Below are 21,084 nucleotides of genomic sequence, written 5' to 3'. Positions count from 1 at the left end.
TCAGAATCACCAGTTTCAATGTAGTTCACATTTCTTAACATTGACATATACACCATAAGTGGGTGTTTTTAATGATTAGACTTAGTTTCTCACAGTTTAGGTGGCTAAACATCTGAATTCCAAGTATAGTGCTAGGGAGAGAGAGTCTTCATTGTTTATTTCAGCTTCACTGGGCACTCTTTGTAGATGAATCTAACCCCATTGTCTGTTTTTCTCTCCCTTGGATGTGCTCTCTGTTCATTCTGCTCCTTTTTTTAACTCAGAAGTGATCAGATTTAGAACCCACCCTACTCAGGTTAATGGTTCCTAATTAATATCACAGAGGAAGCCCTATTTCCAATAGGATTGCATCCACAGGCATGGGGGTAAGGATTCAAGCACGTAATTTGTGGGAACATAGTCCATAATATCGTGCTTGTGTCTTCCTGACTTTTAGTAAATTGGTCAACTTTATTATAATCTGACCATCAAAGCCAGAGTTTTTTCCAAAGGTGAAGTCATTTTGGAAGGAGTTTAATGGAAGGTTTGTGGCATAGTCTGCTGTTTGAAATTGTCCAGAATGATGAGCTAATAATATGTACCAGTTGGCTTCTCCTTAATACATTGTTATTTAAAAATCTTGTTCTTAAAACAATAGATTGGATAATAGTGATTCTATATATTTATGTGGAGTCTTGGTGTGGCGCTGTGGGTTAATAATGTACCAGCCTGCCAAGATGTTTGAACTGCAAGGTTGGTGGTTCAAGCTCACCATCTGCTCCTCGGAAACCCTATACAGGGTCACTATGGGTCGCAACCGACTCGACAGCACTTAACAACAACAACATAGATTTATTTATATAAAACATTTGATAAACTACCAAGGCGAGACACAGTTTTAATGCTGATTTATAAAGGCTATTGTAGTGTGTGGGGCCCTGGTAGTGTAGTGGGTTACGTATTGAGTTGCTAATCACAAGGTCAGTAGTTTGAATCCACCGTCCGTTCTGCAGGAAAAAGATGAAGCTTTTGGCTTCTGTAAAGATTTATTGTCTCAAAAACCCTCAAAAAACAGGGTCGCTCTGAGTCAAAACCAACTCCATGGCCCAATTCTAGCAGCAGCAGTAGCTTTGCAGTATGTTATGATGATCTTAGCAATAGATCTTCGTTTTTATGCTGCAAAAGCCACCACGTTTGACTTCTAATCCTTGTGTACTAGCATTTATGCTTATCCCTAGGATAAGCCCTGGACTGCAAGGTTGATTTGAATTGCAAGGTCAGTGGTTCACATCCTCCAGCCGTTCTTTGGAAACACTATATAGGATTGCTGTGAGTTGAATTAACTCGACGGCACTAATCAACAACAATCCAGGATGCACAAAACTATGACCAGAAACATTCTGTGGATGGTTGTTGTTGTTGTTGTTAAGTGCCATCGAGTCGGTTCCGACCCATAGCGACCCTGTATAGGGTTTCTGAGGGTGTAAATCTTTACGGGAGTAGAAAGCCTCATCTTTCTCCCGCGGAGCAGCTGGTAGTTTCGAACTGCTGACCTTAAGGTTTGCAGCCCGATTCGTAACCACTACGCTATACATTTGTAAATCCCTTTCCTGCGTATAAAGCCACTAATAGTTTGTGAGTGGTGTTAAGTGCTTGGCTAATAACTGAAAGAGTGTTAAATGGTTAGGTTCTTGGCCAGTAACTGAAAGTGTGACTCTTAGAATCTACCCAGAGATGTCTCAGAAGAAAGACCCGTCAATTTACTTTCTAAAGAAATGTATCAGTAGAAAACCATTGGAAAAGACTATTGTAAACCTTTTTGAGTGCAGTTCTCATCTGAAACACATGGGGTCACCGTGAGTCAGAATTTTCTGGTGGCAACGGCAACTGATTTTTTTTTTTTTTTTCTTTTTCTTTTGAATTGAGTGAAGGTTTACAAGAACAGGTTAGTTTTACATTAAACAAACCATATACTTTGTTTCATCTCAGTGACTGCACTCCCTTTAATTCTGAATTTTGTCCTTGGGTAAATGCTGCCCTTGTAATCCCAAATGCTTGACCGTTCTCTGGTGTGCATCCCTCACTAGTGGTGTTGTCTCCCCTGTATACCTATCTATTGCTTGGCTGAAAATTGTGCCATGAGATTGAGTTCAGTTCCAGACCTGAAGGGGGACCAAGGACCATGGTCTCTGAGCTCCACCAGTCTCTATCTCACTGATTTGTTGTTGGTACGTACCGTGGAGTTGGCTCTGACTCAGTGACCTTGTAGACGGTTTATAAGGCTTTAGAACCTTCGCTGAAGCACAAAGCCTCCTGTTTTCTCCTGAGGATTTGGTTGGTGGGCTTGAACCACCAATCTAGTGGTTTGCAGTTTAGTGTTTATTGTCAGGAGCCACTGCACTCCCACCTGACCATTAAGTCGGATCTTTTATATGATTTATTGAATGCTGTTTGACATTTTCTGCCCTTTTAGCCAGGACCTTCTGTTTTGATCCCTTTCAGAGCAGTGGTAGCTGGGCACAGTCTAGTTTTTCTGGTCTCGTGTTGCAGGAACTGATGTTCATGGGTCCATCAGTCCATTGGACTAATTCTTTCCAAGTGTCTTCAGTTTTCATCACTCTGCTTCCAGACAAAGACCAATAGTTGCGCCTTTAATTGCTGCTCATGAGCTTTTAGGATCCCAGCAGTTACTCACCAGAGTGGGATGTAGAACATTGTCACTGTGAATTTAAACATTTTGTCATTTATGAGGCTGGCATATAAAAAAGAATGCTTGCTTTCTAGCTATAAAGTAACTTATCTGTTATAGTGTATAAAATAAACCTCATACTACTTTACACATTGAGTTGATTTGCTACATAACCAGTTCTCTTATATTGTTGTTAGGTGCTGTCGAGTTGGTTTTGACTCATAGCGACCTTGTATAAGCATTCCGAGGAGTGGCTTGTGGGTTTGAACTGCTGACTACTTTATTATACAGGAAAGGTGGTTAAAGATAAGATCTGAAAATCAGCTGTTGCAGCTTTTTTTTTTTTTTTTTTTACAACACAAGATTTATAGGGAGAAAAAAACAACAAAAAACAAACGTTCTTCCATATTGTACTCAGTCCAGCAGAGCCCAGGTTGGGGCTGCTACTTTTAATCCTCAGTTGAGTTCAGGCTTTGCCACGTATCACATTCTCCACGGCTCTGGTTACCTGATCAGCACTGAAGTTGTTCAAAGAGACATTCTTCTTTTGGCCAAATGCATAGCAGGCCCAGAGCTTGGGTTGTACATCAGAGCACTTGCGAATTAGGATGGGTAGGTCGGGGTTCGTTTTCTTCAGCTCCACATATCTTTTCTCGATGAAGTCCCTGACGCCCTGGCTGCCGGCAGAGCGCTGGCATAAGTGGATCCGAATTTCACGCAGGGCCAGTTTTACTCCGGTCCCCCGACTAGCTGCGGCCATCGCCATTCTCACTCATACAGAAGCCCCCCAACTAATCCTGCAATCCAACCCAGCCATTGTAGCTTTTCCTGATTAAAAAGAAAAAAAAAAAAAAGCCATCCATAGGTCCAGAATCTTGTGATAATCACTGATAACATTTTTGTAAATCTTTTAAAAACATGTATTTTTGAGTCCCTATCACATGTAAGGTGCACTATTAACTGTGTGGATGTAGGAAAAAAACAAGAAGCTAGGACTCCTGCTTTAAAATGACTTATAATGTTATAAGCCACGTAATATTCCTTTGGGCAGTGCCTGATTGCATATACATTGTGGTGTCAACTCCTGTAAAATATAATAAAAATTTGATGTACATACATACAGTGGTTTGTAGTAACAGATAGTCACTACTTTGTGACTCATAGCTGAACATTGTTATTATCACTGTGTTATTATGTTAAAGATGTTTTAGTGTATCTGAAAGTGTTTTTTAAAAGTGTTTTTTATGCATAGATAGGAACACTGTATACTCAGATAAACATTTGATTGACATTAGCTATGAACTGTTTCAACTTATGTACAACTCAACTTAAAGGTAGATTTAGGAATGGAAGTCATTTGTAAACAAGAGACAGCCTGGTTTAATATGGTGTTTGTACAACATCCACATCATGTAATGTCCTGTTTCACAGAACATAGCCTTGACTTTTAGTGACCCATGAGTATGTTCAAAACCTGACTACATCGCCTGTCTTTTAAGCTAAATTTTGTATTGTGAGTAATTTTTCCATTTCATTAAAAATTCTTGAAGAACATGACTTGAAATAGTGATGTAATATTTTTCTTCTATATCTTTGTTAAAGTATTCCAATATTTAATGCATTTTTAGGTGACCAGATATTGGAAAAAGTCTGATCTTTGAATGCAAACTGCCCTGAATTCTGACCCTGGCTCTATCATTTATTAACTGTGTGACATGGTACAACTTAATAGCTTCTTTGAGCCTCAGTCTCCTCATCTCTAAAATGGGGGCAAAAGCACTTATCTTCAGGGTTGCAGGAGTTAGAAATACTGTATGTAAAGCACCCGCTAAAGCCAAGTATACAGCAGGTTCTCAAGAAATGGCAGGTATGACTATTAATGATGCTGCCCCCAACATTTTGCCTATAACCTTTATACATTATTCTCATTACAAAAATTCTTGGTAATGAAACATTTTGGGCAAAGTGTATGGCTATTTTAAGGCTCTTGATAAGTGTTGCAAATTGCTTTCTGGAAAGGTTCACAGGTAAGGCAGCAGAGACCTCGAATGCATAGAATATCTATCTGCCTCTTACACCCACAACTTGGCTTGTTTGAGCTGGTGATTGTAAGGAAGTGGTTGATTTATATCAATCCAGATTTACAGTTTTGAATGTTTCACCAAAAATTTCAAATGATGTTTATCTTACCTGGTAAATTAGTTTGTCGAGAAATGTTTCTTAAAATTTGTGTGGCATAAAAACCATATAGAGAGTTTGTTTAAAAAGGCAAACCCCGTCTCATATTTGTTGATTCTGTAGTTTTGCAGTCTGGGGAGTTGTGGTAGGAGTCGGCATTTGGAAAAGAAGCTTGTGTGAGTCTCATGTAGGTGGTCCAGGGACCACACTTTGAGAAACATTGCTAGGTAGTTAGATGATGGTTAGATAATTCAAATAAAAGAGATTCAAATTCTTTTCTTTTTAAAATTCCCTTTACGCTTGAAGTTAATAATTTGCTATCTTATTGAGTCATCTTGAAGCATGTTAGTCTAGGAGCCTACTTGACTATTGGCATGTTGTTTTTAGTAGCTTGTAGTGAGGGACTTTGGAGCCCTGGTGTGGTGCTGTGGATTAATGCGCTGTAGCCACTCCTCGGTAACCCTGGGTCTTTATGAGTTGGAACCGACTTGACAGCACTTAACAACAACAACAACAACAACAAGTGAGATACTTTCGGAGAAGAGCATGAATCAGGGCTTTGAGCTAATTCATTCAGTTTTGACCCTCAGCTTAGAATTTACATTTCCATCCCAAATATATTGAATTGGATTCTATAGCTAACATGATCCACAAATGATTCTTACAGATCTTCAGGTGATTGTACTGTACATATATGAACCGCCTGAAGGATCTTGTTGAAATGCAGAACCTGATTCAGTATATATCTGGAATGGAAAAACAAATTCTCAGCAGGGGGTTGAACCAGAATGAACCAGTTCAAAGCTGGGACACAAACTCATATTTCCTGTGGAGAAATGTCTTTGTTACTTACTGCACAGTAGACTCAGATTTCCTACATGTTCTCAGTTAGTATAATAGCACCATCTATTATCTTATGAAATCGTTAAAAAGGATACATATATTTTTCTCTTAAGTGTAGACGTTGTATGTTGTTATTGTTGAGTACTGTGGAGTCAGTTCTGACTCATAATGACGCTTCATAGGGTTTCCAAGGCTACAAATCTTTACGGGAGCAGAAAGCCTCATCTTTCTCCCGCGGAACAGCTGGTAGTTCAAACTGTTGAGGTTAGCAGCCCAATTTGTAACCACTGCGCTACCAGAGCTCCTTAGAAGTTGTATAGAAGCGACATTATTGCTGTTAAGTGCCATCAAGGCTGTTCCAACTCATAGTGACCCAGTATAGGGTTTCCAAGGAGCGATTGGATGGGTTTGAACTGCCAACTTTGCGGTTTGCATTCCAGTGCTTATCCTGAAGTGCCATACTAGGACTCGAAGCAGCATTGAGGGGACTTTAAGAAAGAAAACAAATGATCTGTAATCTTACCATGTTAACAGTTATTTTCATTTCCTGTCTTGCAATATATCCATGTTGTCTTACTGATTTCAACTCATAGCAACTTATAGGACAAGATAGAACTTCCTGATGAGTTTCCTGACAGCCACATCTTGTCTTGTCATGTGGTTTAAACAGACAACATTTTGGTCATCAGTCAGACACTTAGCCACTGTGCCTCCAGGACTCCTTCCTTCTTGCGATATGGTGAGTGGCTATTTGCAGAGGTTTACATAATTGCAGTGGTAGTATTAACTATTGTTTTGTATTTTAATCCTTTAAACATACTTTGTATTTCAAGCGGTTTTAAGGAGCTCTCGTGACACAGGGGGCTAAGCATTGGTCAGCAGTGGTTCAAACCCAGCAGCCACTCTGAGAAAGCTGAGGCTGTCTGCTCCTATAAACATTTAGTCTTGGGAATCCTAAGAAGCATTTCTATTCTGTTCTGTAGGACCATTCTGTAGGCAGAATCAACACAGTGGCAGTGGGCTTTTGTTTGTTAAGTAGTTTTAAGAACTTAGAATTTTATTGATGAATAATAGTACATTTGGTTGATTTAAAAAAAAAATAGTTGTTGTTGCTGTTAAGTGTTATTTTTTGGTGACTTCCAGTTTACCTAGGTCCATACTTTGTATAGTCCAGGTTCTGATTATTAGTGGATGTTTGCAGCTACTGCTCATTTTGAGCTGTGCCCCATCAGCATATGAAGATCCTAAAAGCTTGGCTTTGTTAACTCATGTCATTATGGTGAACTATCCTTTGAATCTGCAGCTTTTCCCGGTCGTGTTTTGAGTGCCTTCCAAACTGAGGGTCTTACCTTCTGGCACTGTATCAGTAAATGTTCCACTGCTATCATAAGGCTTTCAGTGGCTAACCTTTCAGAAGTGGTCTGCCTCTCCTCTTTCCTAGTCTGTTGTAGTCTGGATGCTGCGCGGAAACCTGACCACCACAGGTGACACTGCTGATACTTAAAATACAGGTGGTACAGCTTCCAGCATCATGGAGATACACAAGCCAGCACAGCATGACACCTGACTGCAACCCTGTGAGATGTCCCCGTATCTTATAGACCCAATGGCTATAAACTCTTTAAACGTGGAGACCTGTTTTCTAATTTTGTTTTTATTTTATAGTTTTAAATAGATGTGGGAATCCTGGCATATGCTAACTGCAAACCTACCATTCGCTCCTCAGAAACCCTACATAGGGTTGGAACCTACTCGGTGTCTCTTCAACATCAACAAGTAGATCTAGAAAGGAAAACTGGAGAAGGATCGGTGCATTTGAATTATGGTGTTGGTGAAGAATATTGAAAGTACCATGGGCTGCCAAAAGAACAAAGAAGTCTGTCTTGGAAGAAGTGCAGCCATAGTGGTCCTGGGAAGAAAGGATGGCAGGATTTTGTCTCATCTTACAAACTTTGGACAAAGTAACAGGAAGTACCAGTCCTGGGTAAAGGACATCACACTTGGTAAAGTTGACCGTCCGTGAAAAAGAGGAAGACCTTATTGTCGCTGTGAGTCAGAACGGCCTGGATGGCTCCTAACAACAAGATGTAGATCTGGACACTCGTTTTCTTCTTAGGGGTGTTGTAGAGTCTAGGCTTCTGTGGAATGTGAAGACATAGCAAATCTGAGCTTATGATGATAAACTGTTTTCCAGAACAGTCCACAGTGTTCCTCATTGTCTCTGCAGAAATGCGGAGGAGTGTGGTAGACACATAAGTAGACATATATGGGAGGCCGGCAGACCCAGGTGAGAATTTCTAATGAAAAATTCAAATTCCAGAGCTCCACCTTCTACTTGGAGTCCTCCTGTGGCCCTGTGGGATAAAGCACTAGATCTTACGGTCGTTTTAAATCACAAGGTTGGCGGTTCAAATTTACCCGCTACTCCTTGGAATCCCTATTCAAGGTTGCTATGAGTCAGAACCAACTTGATGGAACATGACAACCCAACACCTTCTACTTGCTTTGGTTCCGGTTTCTTCTCTGGAAGATGGGGATAAAATACCTATTTCCTAGGTGTGTTTGGGTGTTATAAATGGTTAAGCACTCATTGCTAACTGAAGAGTTGATGGCTTCTTGGAAGGAAGGCTTGGTGGTCTTCTGAAACACAAGCTATTGGAAACCCTATGGAGCACAGTTGTCCTGTGACACAGATGAGGTCACCTTGAGTTGAATCTATTTGCTGACTTGTGGTGGTGATGGTGGGTTATTGTTCATAAAGCCTGCCTGACTCCCAAGTGGTGCCTGGTAAATGGTATGCATGTTTCAAATCCCTTTCTTACTCTGCTCCAGCATCTAGCGAGTGAGCAACGAATAGTTGGCCTACATTCATCTATTAAATAAGGTATCTGTGATGTATTTAGATGAAAAATGCTGTCACGTTTTGGAATGATGATGCTGGCACTGATGTCTTGGAGTGGAACTTTAAATCAGGGGTATGTACTTGGCCTTAACAAACACCAAATAATTTTACAGTACTTAATGAGTAAGTCTCTGCCCAGTAGGGAGTCTTTCTTTATTCTCAGTCTAGCAAATTTTTAGAAACGTTGCACTATTGTTAACACTTAACATTAGTAACTGTTGTAATTAGTATGGGGTTTTGGATGAGGATATGCAAAGCTGAATTCGTATCACATGAGGTAGGTTGACACTGAATAATTTATATCTCTATCTGATTTGGATTAATTTTGTAAATCAAAGTTTGTAAAACAAACAAAAAGACCTGTACCTATCGAGTTGATACCCATTCACAGCAGCCCTACAGGACCCCGTAGAACTGCCCTGTCAAATTGCTGAGGCTGCAGTTCTGTACAGAAGCCAACTGCCACATCTGTTCCCTGTGGAGCGAGTAACTAGTGGTGTCCAACCACTGACCTTTTGGCTAGCAACCAGGTGCTTTGACCACCGTGCCACCAGACCAATGTGAACATACCTTTTTAGTTGGTTTAATTGCAGACTCTGGACTTGCTTTTTCTTATAATAGTACATTTCCGGACATGCATTTGAATATGATTTTAAACCCTGTCAGTTAAGAGATACTCCATAAAGAAAATATGAATCGCTTGTTCATTTATGTTACTTTGCTACTTGCATTAAAGTAATTCTTGGACTGTTTAGAGTTACAGGAAAATTCATCACTTTTCTCAAGAGAGTCAGGTAACTTGAATTCATGACCTAACCTTGCCATCGACACTGTTAACCTTGGACAAATCATTTAGATTTTTAGGGGTTTGGATTATTATTGTTATGTAGCAGGGATGCCCCCTTAAAATCCCTCCAGCTCCAGGATTCTGAATGCTGTTTGGTATATGAGTCCAGAAATCATTTGTGTGCACCGTTGGAGGCGGACTCAGCTGGAGCTACATGAGTAGTTTTGATTGGAATGTGTCTTGATCTGTACCACTGCATGCCTGAGAATTCACAGCACTTGAGGAGTATGATGGAATGAGGTCAGAGTGTCTCTTGGCTTTGGGGGAGCTCTAGTCTTCACAACAAAGCTGAGACTCTAACTTCATGCTGTCATGCTCCTCATTCGCTGTGAATTCTTAGGCATGCTCACAACAAGGAGCGCAGGTAGCGTAGTGGGTTATGAGTTGGGCTGCTGACTGCAAGGTCAGAAGTTTGAATCTACCAGCAGCTCTGTGAGAGAGCCATGATGCTTTCTGCTCCTGTAAGATTTACAGCCTCAGAAACCCTATACCAAGGTCACCGTGGGCCAGAACTGACTCCATAGCACACAACCACCACCACATCAGAATGAATTTCTGTCTTTTTTCTTTTTGACATCTTGGCAGTCAGTTAGGTACACAGCGTGCTGAGTTCTATGGGCTACAGATGATCTCACAAAATTAAATGTTTTGTACAATAATTGAGTAGGAATGCAGTGTAAATAGTATTTGCAAGTTGTTGGTTTTGACACATTGTGTTAGATGTACAAAAATTATGTGTTTCTGAGTTGCATCTTTTCTTTCTTTCTATCAAGGTGTCTAGTTATCAAGCATTATGGGCCAAGATTTATACCTAGCATCTCAGTAACTAGAGAAACGTTGTTGTTATGTGCTGTCGAGTCGGTTCCGACCCATAGCGACCCTGTACAGGGTTTCCGAGGCTGTAAATCTTTAGGAGAGCAGAAAGCCTCATCTTTCTCCCGCGGAGCAGCTGGTAGTTTTGAACTGCTGACCTTAAGGTTTGCAGCCCGATTCGTAATAGCAGTGAATAATACTCTTTAGAAGAAAATTTCAGTTAAAAAGAAAGACATATGTATGTTCAAATGTCAAGTATTTTCAGAATTTTTTGAGGATTACTTGCTGCTGTCTATTGAGAACCAACACACCTTCTTGCATTGTGCATTGTCTCTGTTCTTAGTTTATCGTTTCATCTTAATTGATTTATAATGAGACATAATTTTCATTCTGGGCTTTTAAAGGAAACTCTATATTTTGGGAAGATTTTACTCTCTTGTTAATAGCATGATTACATTGATTTAATTAAAATATATTTAAGTTGACTATTGCAGGGCCAGCTATCAAAATAAATGTATATTTCAAAAGAGGGACTTTCAAAAATTAAGATCTTTATATGACAAGAGTAAAGATTACAATAGATCTATGGAATGAATTTTTCAGAGATCTATAATTTAGTAAAACATTGCTAGAGCTCCTGTTATCACCTAAACGGAAAGATTGCATTAAAAAGTATATTCACTGTCTTTCTTTTTCTGTTATTGCTCCTGGCAAATAGAGACTAATTGCTGGACTTTGGATGGCTGCTTGCAAGCTTTTAAGACCTCAAAGACTAACTAATATACTAGGTGGTAGAACAGAAGCACTAGACATGTTATTAGGCCAATTACCTGGACTGTCCCATCAAACCACATGACCTTAGACCTCCAAACCAAGGAACCCAATCCAAAGAGGTGGTACATAAGTAGCCTCAATAGCTACTATCCCCCCCACCCCCACCCTATCATTGTTTTGTTAATGTGTGAGGAACCTTTAAAAAGTTTGTGGAAAAATGGAATTAAAAGATATAGGACCCTTTGGTTGTTTAAATGATTACATATTCCTGAGTGTTTTTGTGTACATTTCCCCCCCTCAAAAAAACAAAACAAAACAAAACAACCAGAGGGACTAGAAGCAAATACTGTTGAGTGATGATGCATGGAGGAGATTGTAATCATTACAATGAAATGATGAGTGTAAAACTGATGTTCTCCTATTAAACTATCACTCAATTCACAATAAAAACTTAAAAAAAAAATTACATGGACAAAAAAAGATAAAATAATTTTTCTATGAATTTTGGAAACCCCTTTGTATGTATTTACACAACTTTTGCCAATTCAACTATTTATAGATATTCAACTTATTGGCTTTAATTAAAACAGTCAACTGTGTAACCCTACTCTTAAAGCAATTTTTTCGTTCATCTTTGTGAAACAAAATGCAGTACTCCATAAACAAAAACCTCTCTCTCCCCACTTTCCTGCCCCTGGAGAATCAGGATTAGGAGGAGGAAATCGGATGTGTGGCTAATTACTTCCATGAACAACTGCTTGCTATGCCATGAAACCAGAACTGTATGGTGCCTGACTACCCTTACTGAACATTTTGAACAAAGATTCTGTAACAGGGTCCTGATCAAAAGGGGGGAATTGTAGACTTGAACTTCAGATTCTCTTAGGCTCCGCACTTCCTGAAGCCCTGAAGGCTGGATGGGCCACTGAAACGATTGCCCTGAAATAATCTTTAAACTTTCAACAAAAACATCCCCGATGTCTTTTAAAAACCAAGCGATAGCTAATCAAAAAGGGCTGACTTGAACATTAATGCTCTTTTAAGAACTAAGTGCTCAAATTGATAAAAGCAACTTGAAAGATTAGATGGGAATATTAAAGCAAACCAAGCCCACTGTCCATCGAGTTGATTCCAACTCTCAGCAACCCTGTGTAGGAGTTTGCCGGTTATCAATTCCTACAGCACCAGAAAGTCTCCTCTTTTTCCCATGGGGTAGCTGATGGGTTTGAACTATGCACCTTGCAGTTGTTAGCAGTCCTGTGCTTATCCTTAAGTGCCTCCAAGGCTCCACTAATGGGGGAGGAGCAACTCAGAAAAAAAGGGTGAGAATAGTTGCACAACTTGAAGAATGTAGTCAATGTTACTGAATATGTACTTGTAGAATGTATTCAGTAGTTGAATTGTTTGGTTGAGTTGTTGAATTGGTGTCTTTTATTCTGCATATATTCTCAACAACAGCAAAATAAATAAAATTTAAAAATGTTTACATTTGCTGTCAGTGAGTGGACATCTCAGCTGTGTTACTAATGGAAAGTACATTTGACCAGTAAACCCAATTAGACTCAGGCACTGAAACCTTATATGAATGAATTTGAAGGGAGTTCTGTATAATTTGCTTTCAGTTTGTGAATATTGTCTCTTACCAAAAGTTAATTGGATGTATGAAAAAATACTCATGAATAAATAATCATTTTAAGAACCAAAGGGCACGTTCTGCAAGCCTGCCTCCTGGCTGCCAGCACACAGCCTTTCTCATTCCATGAGTCTAGAGTCCTCAGCAGCTATATTTCTCCGCGCCATCATTTCTGTCTCCATCTCTGGTGTTGCTTCTCTGGATAGGGTCCCACATTCCTCTCGTGCTCTTCTCCCATAAATAGTCCTAGGGTCATCTGTTCCTGGACTATAAGATTAACTATTCTCCTCTTTTTGTTACAAATCTTCTACCTTTACAGTTGTGACAGTCACAGTTAGTCATGATAACAGTTACTATTGAATCATAAGAATCTTAACCCCATCTCTTTTCCCCAGACCCATCTGAGTTGCATCTTTTCTTTCTTTCTATCAAGGTGTCTAGTTATCAAGCATCATGGGCCAAGATTTATACCTAGCATCTAAGTAACTAGAAAAACGTTGTTGTTATGTGCTGTCGAGTCGGTTCCGACCCATAAGATGAAAACTATTCAGTGGGGATTCTGCCTTCTGAAATTAAACTCCTTCTTGAAAACTTGTAAGCCAGTCACATCATGCCTTTATAGGCCCCCATTTTAGGTAGCCAGTGTTTAAGTTGCCCATCCCTTTCAAACCTTTATACAGAGGGGATAGAGTTGATTCTTGATGTGAAGACTCCTTCCCTCTCAGTTGGTATTTTGAACTACGACCTTGGAGAATATAGGTCAAGTTCATCACATTGTAGCAATTTACACTTGTTTTCTTTATCAAAACAACAACAACAACAACAGAGGGACTAGAAGCAAATACTATTGAACGATGATGCACTGAGGAGATTGTAATCATTGCAGTCAAACGATGAGTGTAAAACTGATGTTCCCCCATGTAAATGATCATTCAATTTACAATAAAAACTTAAAAAAAAAAAAAAAAGGTAATTGGACTTAGTAAGTCTATCTAAATAACCCAGTGAGGAATTTTTGCTTGTGTTAAAAATAAAAAAATCTTGAGTGCATATTATGGACTTCATAAGTGAATGAGGCCTTTACATTTATAAGAAATACCAACTAGTGGGAGAGAGGAAATTCACATGTACTGATCAGGCAGAAAACAAAAGGAAAACTTATAGAATAAAGTCCTACTTAATTAATATGTTTTCACCTGAAGTCTGTTTTCACCCCACAAGTCAAAGGCTGCTTAATAGCTAGTTTATTTGGTGAGCAGTCTCAAGGAGGAGGAGCTCTGGTAGTGTAGTGGTTACAAATTGGGCTGCGAACCACAAGGCCAGCAGTTCAAAACTACCAGCTCTTCTGCGGGAGAGAGATGATGCGTTCTGCTCCCGTAAAGATTTATAGCCTCGGAAACCCTGTACAGGGTCGCTATGAGTCAGAACCGACTCCACGGCACACAGCCAGCCAGCCAGCCATTCTCAAGGAGAGGAAGTCAAATCAGGAAGCAGTAAAGTCAATCTGAGCACTAGTATGAGGTGTGACTCACGCTGACCCTATGCGTGTCAGAATATAACAGTGCTTGATAGAGATTTCAGTGACTGAGTTTTTGGAAGTGGGTTGCTGGACCTCTTTTCTGAGGTAACTCTGGATGGACTCTAACCTCTAATCTTTCAGTTTGTTAACTATTTGTACCACCCAGGGCCTCCCAGAGCCAAAACAATAAAGCATTATCCAATTGTTTACCACTGAGGGTAACTGCTGCTTCTGGTGAGCTCCAGGGACTTAGGTTGTTTGGTCGCCCACGATGAATAGGAGAAGCATTTGTCCATCAGTTTTTGTCCCCTCTTTGAGAAGGACATAGAAGCTCTGGAGCTTTGGTAGCATAGTGGTCACAAGTTGGGCTGCTAACCTCAAGGTCAGCAGTTTGAAACTACCAGCAGTTCCACAGGAGAAAGGTGAGGCTTTTTCTGCTCCTGTAAAGATTTATAGCTTTGGAAAACTGATGCAGGGTCGCTATGAGTCGGAACCAACTCCACGGCAAATCACCACCACCACCACCACCACCTATGGGGATTACAATCTCTGCACTGCTGGGTTACACGTGTGTGAGAATAGCGCCCTGCAGGCATCCAGCAATCGCAAGGTGGCAGGAAATGAGCATTATATCTGGTGTAAATTTGAGATGGGTTGATGCTTACCTAGAGTTAGTCACTGTATCTTAGATGCAAAAAAATGTGAGATGGTGAATAAGATGGTGTATGCAGTCTGACTTCTTTTTATATTTCAATTGTAAAATATTTCAGAAAAGGGAGAAATGGAAGTAGAGATTTTTTAAAAAAAAAATCCATACATATGCTGTGTTTGAAGTAAAAGAAAAGTCTTTATTGTCAATTCTTGATGACTACTTAATGAATGTGCTTTATTGGATTTTAGAAAAAAACCTGACTGTGATGTCATTTGATTTTTTAAAAAAATCTGTTAGGGAAATTTTGCCATGGTGGTTGTGATGGTGGTGGTGTGCCGTGTAGTCGATTCTGACTCATAGCGACCCTACATAGGATTTCTGAAGCTGTAAATCTTTACGGGAACAGAAAGCCTCATCTCTCTCCTATGGAACAGCTGTTAGTTTTGAATTGCTGACCTTGAGGTTAACAGCTCCACTAATAATTACTACTCTTCTACTTTTATGAACAGATAGGATCTTTGAGGAACTATTCTAAAGTTTCAAAAACCATTCTAAGAAAACTTGAACATGAGCAGACACTTGAATTGCTTATCATAGTCAGTGCTGTATCTTTTGTTAATAGTTGAAACAGAAAAAGGAGCACTTTGAATATTTCATAAAGGTGGAAGCAGTTAGCCATTAAAACCTAAACCATGACTGTTTCCTTCTGAGACTTGCATAAAAATAAATCTGCATGAAGACAGTGTCCTGCGGTAACTGGAACCCTGTAATAGCATTTACATTTGGTGTTAACATGCACAAAACAGGAAAAAAGGATTCAGTTATTTTCAAGCTCTCAAATCCCAAATGTGCTGAATAGACATATATACACACACACACACATACATACAAAATGGATTTATGTGACTTGAAGTTTAAAAGAAATGTTCTTTTACTCCATAGTTAACAATTCTAACAGTACCACGTTCTCAAGTTTCCATACTTTTAAAGTGGACTATCATGGTTTGGCCCCAGCTACTAAATTAAATTATTGCCGGCTTGCACATTCTTGTTGGTTACACTATAATCTTTACCTCCATTGGAAAGTATGTCCTATTTTGAATGTTTATTTCAGGCCACTTGGCCTGAAACACCTCTGTTTTGCGGTGAAGCATGGATGTATATGGTGTATGGGTGATCTGTGTTTACATATTCAGAAAGGAAAGAAATGAAAATAAATGTAACAGTGTGAGAGTCATGAATGCATATTAGCAATTAGGAATATGAAGAACTTCAGAGGTAGTATGAAAAACATTCAATGCAATTAAATTTTTTTGATACTTGGTAGATTTTGTTCTAGTACTACCTGTATATGTGTGTGTGTGTGTGTATATATATATATATATATATATATTATATAAATATGTCTTTTTCATTATTATGCTGGATATAATAATTTAGATGTAATACTTGAGTCTTAACATTTACGATGTCGCTTAAGTTTTAAAATGTTTGTGTCTGATTTTTGTAAATACAGGAATTAAGGTTGACCATAATAATGAACCAGTTAAATATGGAAAGAGGATCTGGGACCTGGGATCCTACTCTACATGAGTATTCTGAAAAGTGGTCACAGACCAGATTGGAAAAATATCAGGAGTTTATGAGTTTGCGTAATCTGTACCAGCACAAGAGTCACTGATTGGGAAGATGGAACCAGAAACACATCTACTCTAATCCTGTACTGAATTACAACGACAACAATAAAAAAAATCTAGCGCCAATCAAAATGGCATTTTGGAATTGTATTTTGTGCAAATTAGAAACAGATGTCTTCAAATTACCATTTTTCCACTGCCCCAAGGTATAGGTTCCATTTTATTGTTCTCGTTTTGTGACTAGAAGGTACATGAGTTCAGAGCTTGGAGGAAGTACTGGATGGAATATTTGTTCAGCTTTATAGCTTGACATTTTGTAGAATAGTCAATATGTTCATTTTACTGCCTCCAACCACTGAAGACACCTAGGCCACCCAAGCTGCTGTTTGGGTGAAACTGGATCAGTAGTAGAGAGGGAGAAAGCTATTTAAGTAAGTATTTGTTGAGATTTTGTTGTTGTTGCTGTGGAGATGGTAGTATTAGCTGCCGTTGAGTTGGCGGGTCGCTGACTCATGGCACCCTCATTCGCAGTGAAACACTACCTGATCCCGTTTCGTCTCCATGATCACTTTTGAATTGTTGTTATTAAGTGCCTTTGAGTTGGTTCTGACTCACAGTGACCCTGTATAGGTTTTGTGAGGAGCGGCTGGTGAACTTGAGCTGTTGATCTTGTGGTTCAAACCAATCTTGCAGTCCAGCACATTAACCCTTGGTACAACTCCAGAACTCCATTAGATACATTGTAATCCATAGGATTTTCATTGGTTGGTTATGGAGGTAAATAGCCATGCCTGATACTATGTTGTTGTCAGGTGCCATTGAGTCGGAACCTACTCATAGTGACCCCATGCACAGCAGAACGAAACACTGTCCGATCCTGGGCCAACCTTATTACCGCTGCCACACTTGAGTCCATCAGTGATGCCACCTGGCCAATCCATCTTGTTAGCGGTCTTCCCTTTTTTCTCTGACCCTCCACCTTACCCAGCATGACATCCTTCTCCAGCAACTGTTCCTTCTGGACAATATGTCCGAAGTGTGAGAGACGAAGCTTAGCCATCTTGGCCTCCAAGAAGCACTCTGGCTGCATTTCTTCTAAAACAGATCTATTGGTTCTTTTGGCAGTCCATGGCACTTTCAGTATTCTCCTCCAACACCAAAACTCAAAGGCATCAATTCTACGATCTTCCTTATTCACTGTCCAGCTTTCGCATCCATATGAGGTTATTGAAAATACCATGGCTTAGGTCAGGCACACCTTAGTCCTCAAGCTGACATCTCTGCTCTTCAATACTTTAGAAAGTTCCTGTGCAGCAGATTTGCCCAATGCAATACGTTGTTTGATCTCTTGACTGCTGCTTCCACGAGTGTTGATAGTTGATCCAAGAAGAATGAAGTCCTTGACAACTTCAATCTTTTCTCCATTGATAAGAATGTTGTTTATTGGTCCAGTGGTGAGGATTTTTGTTTTCTTGACATTGAGATGCAATCCATACCGAAGGCTGTGCTCTTTGCTCTTCATAAGTAAATGTTTCAAGTCCTCTTCACTTTCAGCAAGCAAGGTTGTATCATCGGCATATCGCAGGTTGTTAATGAGTCTTCCTCCAATCCTGACACCACGTTTTTCTTCATAGAACTCAGCTTCTTTTTGTATTATTTGCTCAGCATACAGGTTGAATAAGTATGGTGAAAGAACACAACCTTGTCGCATACCTTTCCTTCCCAATTTTAAAACATTCAGTGTTCCCAGGCCCAGGCTCTGTTCGACCAACTGCTTCTGCTTTCTGCTCCCATAAATATTTACAGCCTCGGAAACCCTGTACAGGGTCGCTATGGGTCGGAACCGACTTGATGGCACTTAACAACAACAACAAACTTATGTTTGGAGTCCTGGTATAGTGCTGCAGGATAATGAGTTGAACTTCAAGGTCAGTTTGAGCTGTAAGCAGGATAATGAGTTGAACTTCAAGGTCAGTTTGAGCTGTAAGGTCAGAGGTTCAAGGTCTAGGTACAGATTCCTCAGAAATACAATTAAGTGTTCTGGAATACTCATACTTCTCAATGTTGTCCATAGCTTGTCATGATCCACACAATCGAAAGCCTTTGTGTAGTCAATAAAGCATAGGTAAACATCCTTTTGGTATTCTCTGCTTTCAGCCAAGATCCATCGGACATCAGCAATGATATCTCTCATTCCACGGCCTCTTCTGAATCCAGCTTGAACCTCTGGAAATTCTCTGTCAATGTATGATTGTATCTGTTTCTGTATTACCTTTAGCAAAATTTTACTCGCTTGAGATATCGAAGAGATTGTCCGATGATTTCCACATTCTGTTGGGTCATCTCTCTTTGGAGCTCTTTTGGAGCTCTGGTATCATAGTGGTTATGAATAGGGCTGGAACCTTAAGGTCAGCAGTTCGAAACTACCAGCCGCTCCATGGCAGAAAGATGAGGCTTTCTGCTCCTGGAAATATTTATAGCCTCGGAAACCCTGTACAGGGTAGCTAGGAGTTGAAACCGATTCCACGGCCTGATACTATGGAGAGGTTTATATATTAGTGAAAAAAGTTCTGTAACTATGAATTTTGTAGACTAAGATAGTGAATGCAGAAATCATTAAACAATATCGTTAATATTACATACAAGTAAAGTTTTGCTGGCAATAATTTAAAAATGTTTGCAGCAGTATGTCACAGGGAGCTGCCACAATTCCAAGCTAGATTCAGAAGAGGAATAGAACAAAGGATATCATAACTAATGTTAGATGGATTTTGTCTGAAAGTAGAGAATACCAGAAAGATGTTTACTTGTGCTTTATCAACTATGCAATTAGGGATGATATATTAGCATTTAGGGATATGAAGTCATTCAACTGTGGGGATCATGACAAGCTATGGATAATATTGTGAGGAATGAGTATTACAGAAAGCTTCATTGTTTTCATGAAGAACCTGTACGTAGACCAAGAGGCTGTAGTTCAGATAGAATAAGAGGACCCTAAATGGTTTAAAATCAGGAGTGATGTGTTCCAGGGTTGTATCTTTTCACTGTATATATTTTGTCTGTCTGCTGAGCAAATAATCCGAGAAGCTGGGTTATATGAAGAACAACGTAGCATCAGGATTGGAGGAAGTCTCATTAACAACCTGCAATATGCAGCTGATAAACTTTGCTTGCTGAAAGTGAAAAGGACTTATAGTACTTAGAATACAACCTTTAGTATGGATTGCATCTCATTTTAAAGAAAACAAAAAATCCTCCTAACTGGACCAGTAAATAACATCATGATAAATGAAGAAAAGATAGAAGTTGTTATAGATTTCATTTTGTTTAGATCCACAATCAATGCTCATGGAAGCAGCAGTCAAGAAATCAAAGGACTGGTGTGGCGCTGCGGGTGAGTGCGCTGGACTGCAAAGTTGGTTTGAACCACATGGTCGGTGGTTCAAGCCCACTAGTCGCTCCTTGTTTATCCCATACAGGGTCGCTATGAACACTTAACACCAACATTGCAATAGACAAATCTGCTGTAAAAGACCCCTTTAAAGTGTTAAAGAGCCAAGGTATCAGTTTGAGGACTAAGGTGTGCCTTGGAATTTTCAGTTACCTCTCATATGCCTTTGAAAGTTGGACAATGAATAAGGAAGGGTGAAGAATCAATGTATTTGAATTATTGTGCTGGAAAAAAATATTGAACGTACTATAAACTGTCAGGAGAACAAACAACCCTGTCTCTGAAGTGCAATTAGATTGCTTATTAGAAGTTAGAATGGGGAGACTTTGTCTCTCATATTTCATACCTGTTCTCAGGAGAAGGACCTCGTGTTTGGTAAAGTGGAGGATCAGTGAAAAAGAGGATGACCCCATTGAGATGGATAACACAGTGGTGACAATAATGAGCTCAAACATAACCATTGTAAAGATGGAGCAGGACCACGCTATTGTGCATGGGGTCGCTATGAGTCAGAATCAGCTGGACAGCTCCTAACAACACAACAACAAAGTAGTGAAGGCTATATAATTGGACTAATCAGATATTTTTATAGTGATTTGTAAATAAGAAAATCATTAATGCTATTTTTTCAGTCATGTTATTGATTGTTTAAATGGTCTAATATTCTAGTGACTCAAATATACCAAACATGTTATTTAAAGAGCTCTGGTAGCGTAGTGGTTACATATCGGGCTGCGAACCTTAAGGTCAGCAGTTTGAAACTGCCAGCCGCTCATGCGGGAGAAAGATGAGGCTTTCTGCTCCCATAAATATTTACAGCCTCGGAAACCCTGTACAGGGTCGCTATGGGTCGGAACCGACTTGATGGCACTTAACAACAACAAACTTATGTTTGGAGTCCTGGTATAGTGCTGCAGGATAATGAGTTGAACTTCAAGGTCAGTTTGAGCTGTAAGGTCAGAGGTTCAAGCTGACCAGCCGCTCCTCGGAAACCTTGTACAGTGTTGCTACAAGTTGGAACCAACTTGACATATACTTAACAACAACTACAAATTTTTGTTTAATATAAGATTTTAAAGTTATTGGAATAACTAACTAGAAATCCAAATTTGGTGAAATTAGTCATTGTATAGTTTTATTATCTGTTTCAAAAAATGAATTTCA

At 39.5% G+C, this 21,084-nt stretch overlaps 2 protein-coding genes across 2 annotated transcripts in view; one reads left to right on the top strand and one right to left on the bottom strand.

Annotated features, from left to right (window-relative positions):
* Positions 1-21,084, top strand: part of BICC1 (BicC family RNA binding protein 1) — a 366,532-nt gene that overhangs the window by 8,256 nt on the left and 337,192 nt on the right. The window lies entirely within an intron of this gene.
* On the bottom strand, positions 3,135-3,434 carry LOC102821972 (NADH dehydrogenase [ubiquinone] 1 alpha subcomplex subunit 2-like). Its single transcript, XM_006831097.1, has one exon. The coding sequence runs from the start codon at positions 3,432-3,434 to the stop codon at positions 3,135-3,137; it is 300 nt and encodes a 99-aa protein (XP_006831160.1).

The sequence above is a fragment of the Chrysochloris asiatica genome, unplaced genomic scaffold (genome assembly GCF_000296735.1).
Source record: "Chrysochloris asiatica unplaced genomic scaffold, ChrAsi1.0 scaffold00003, whole genome shotgun sequence".
Taxonomy (NCBI): domain Eukaryota; kingdom Metazoa; phylum Chordata; class Mammalia; order Afrosoricida; family Chrysochloridae; genus Chrysochloris; species Chrysochloris asiatica.
Note: the sequence above shows the minus strand (reverse complement) of the source record. Positions and strands in the feature narration are given on the sequence as shown.

Bases quoted from the DNA above. Each gene is read 5' to 3' on its own strand.
- LOC102821972 (XM_006831097.1), bottom strand. From the start codon at position 3,434: ATGGCGATGGCCGCAGCTAGTCGGGGGACCGGAGTAAAACTGGCCCTG.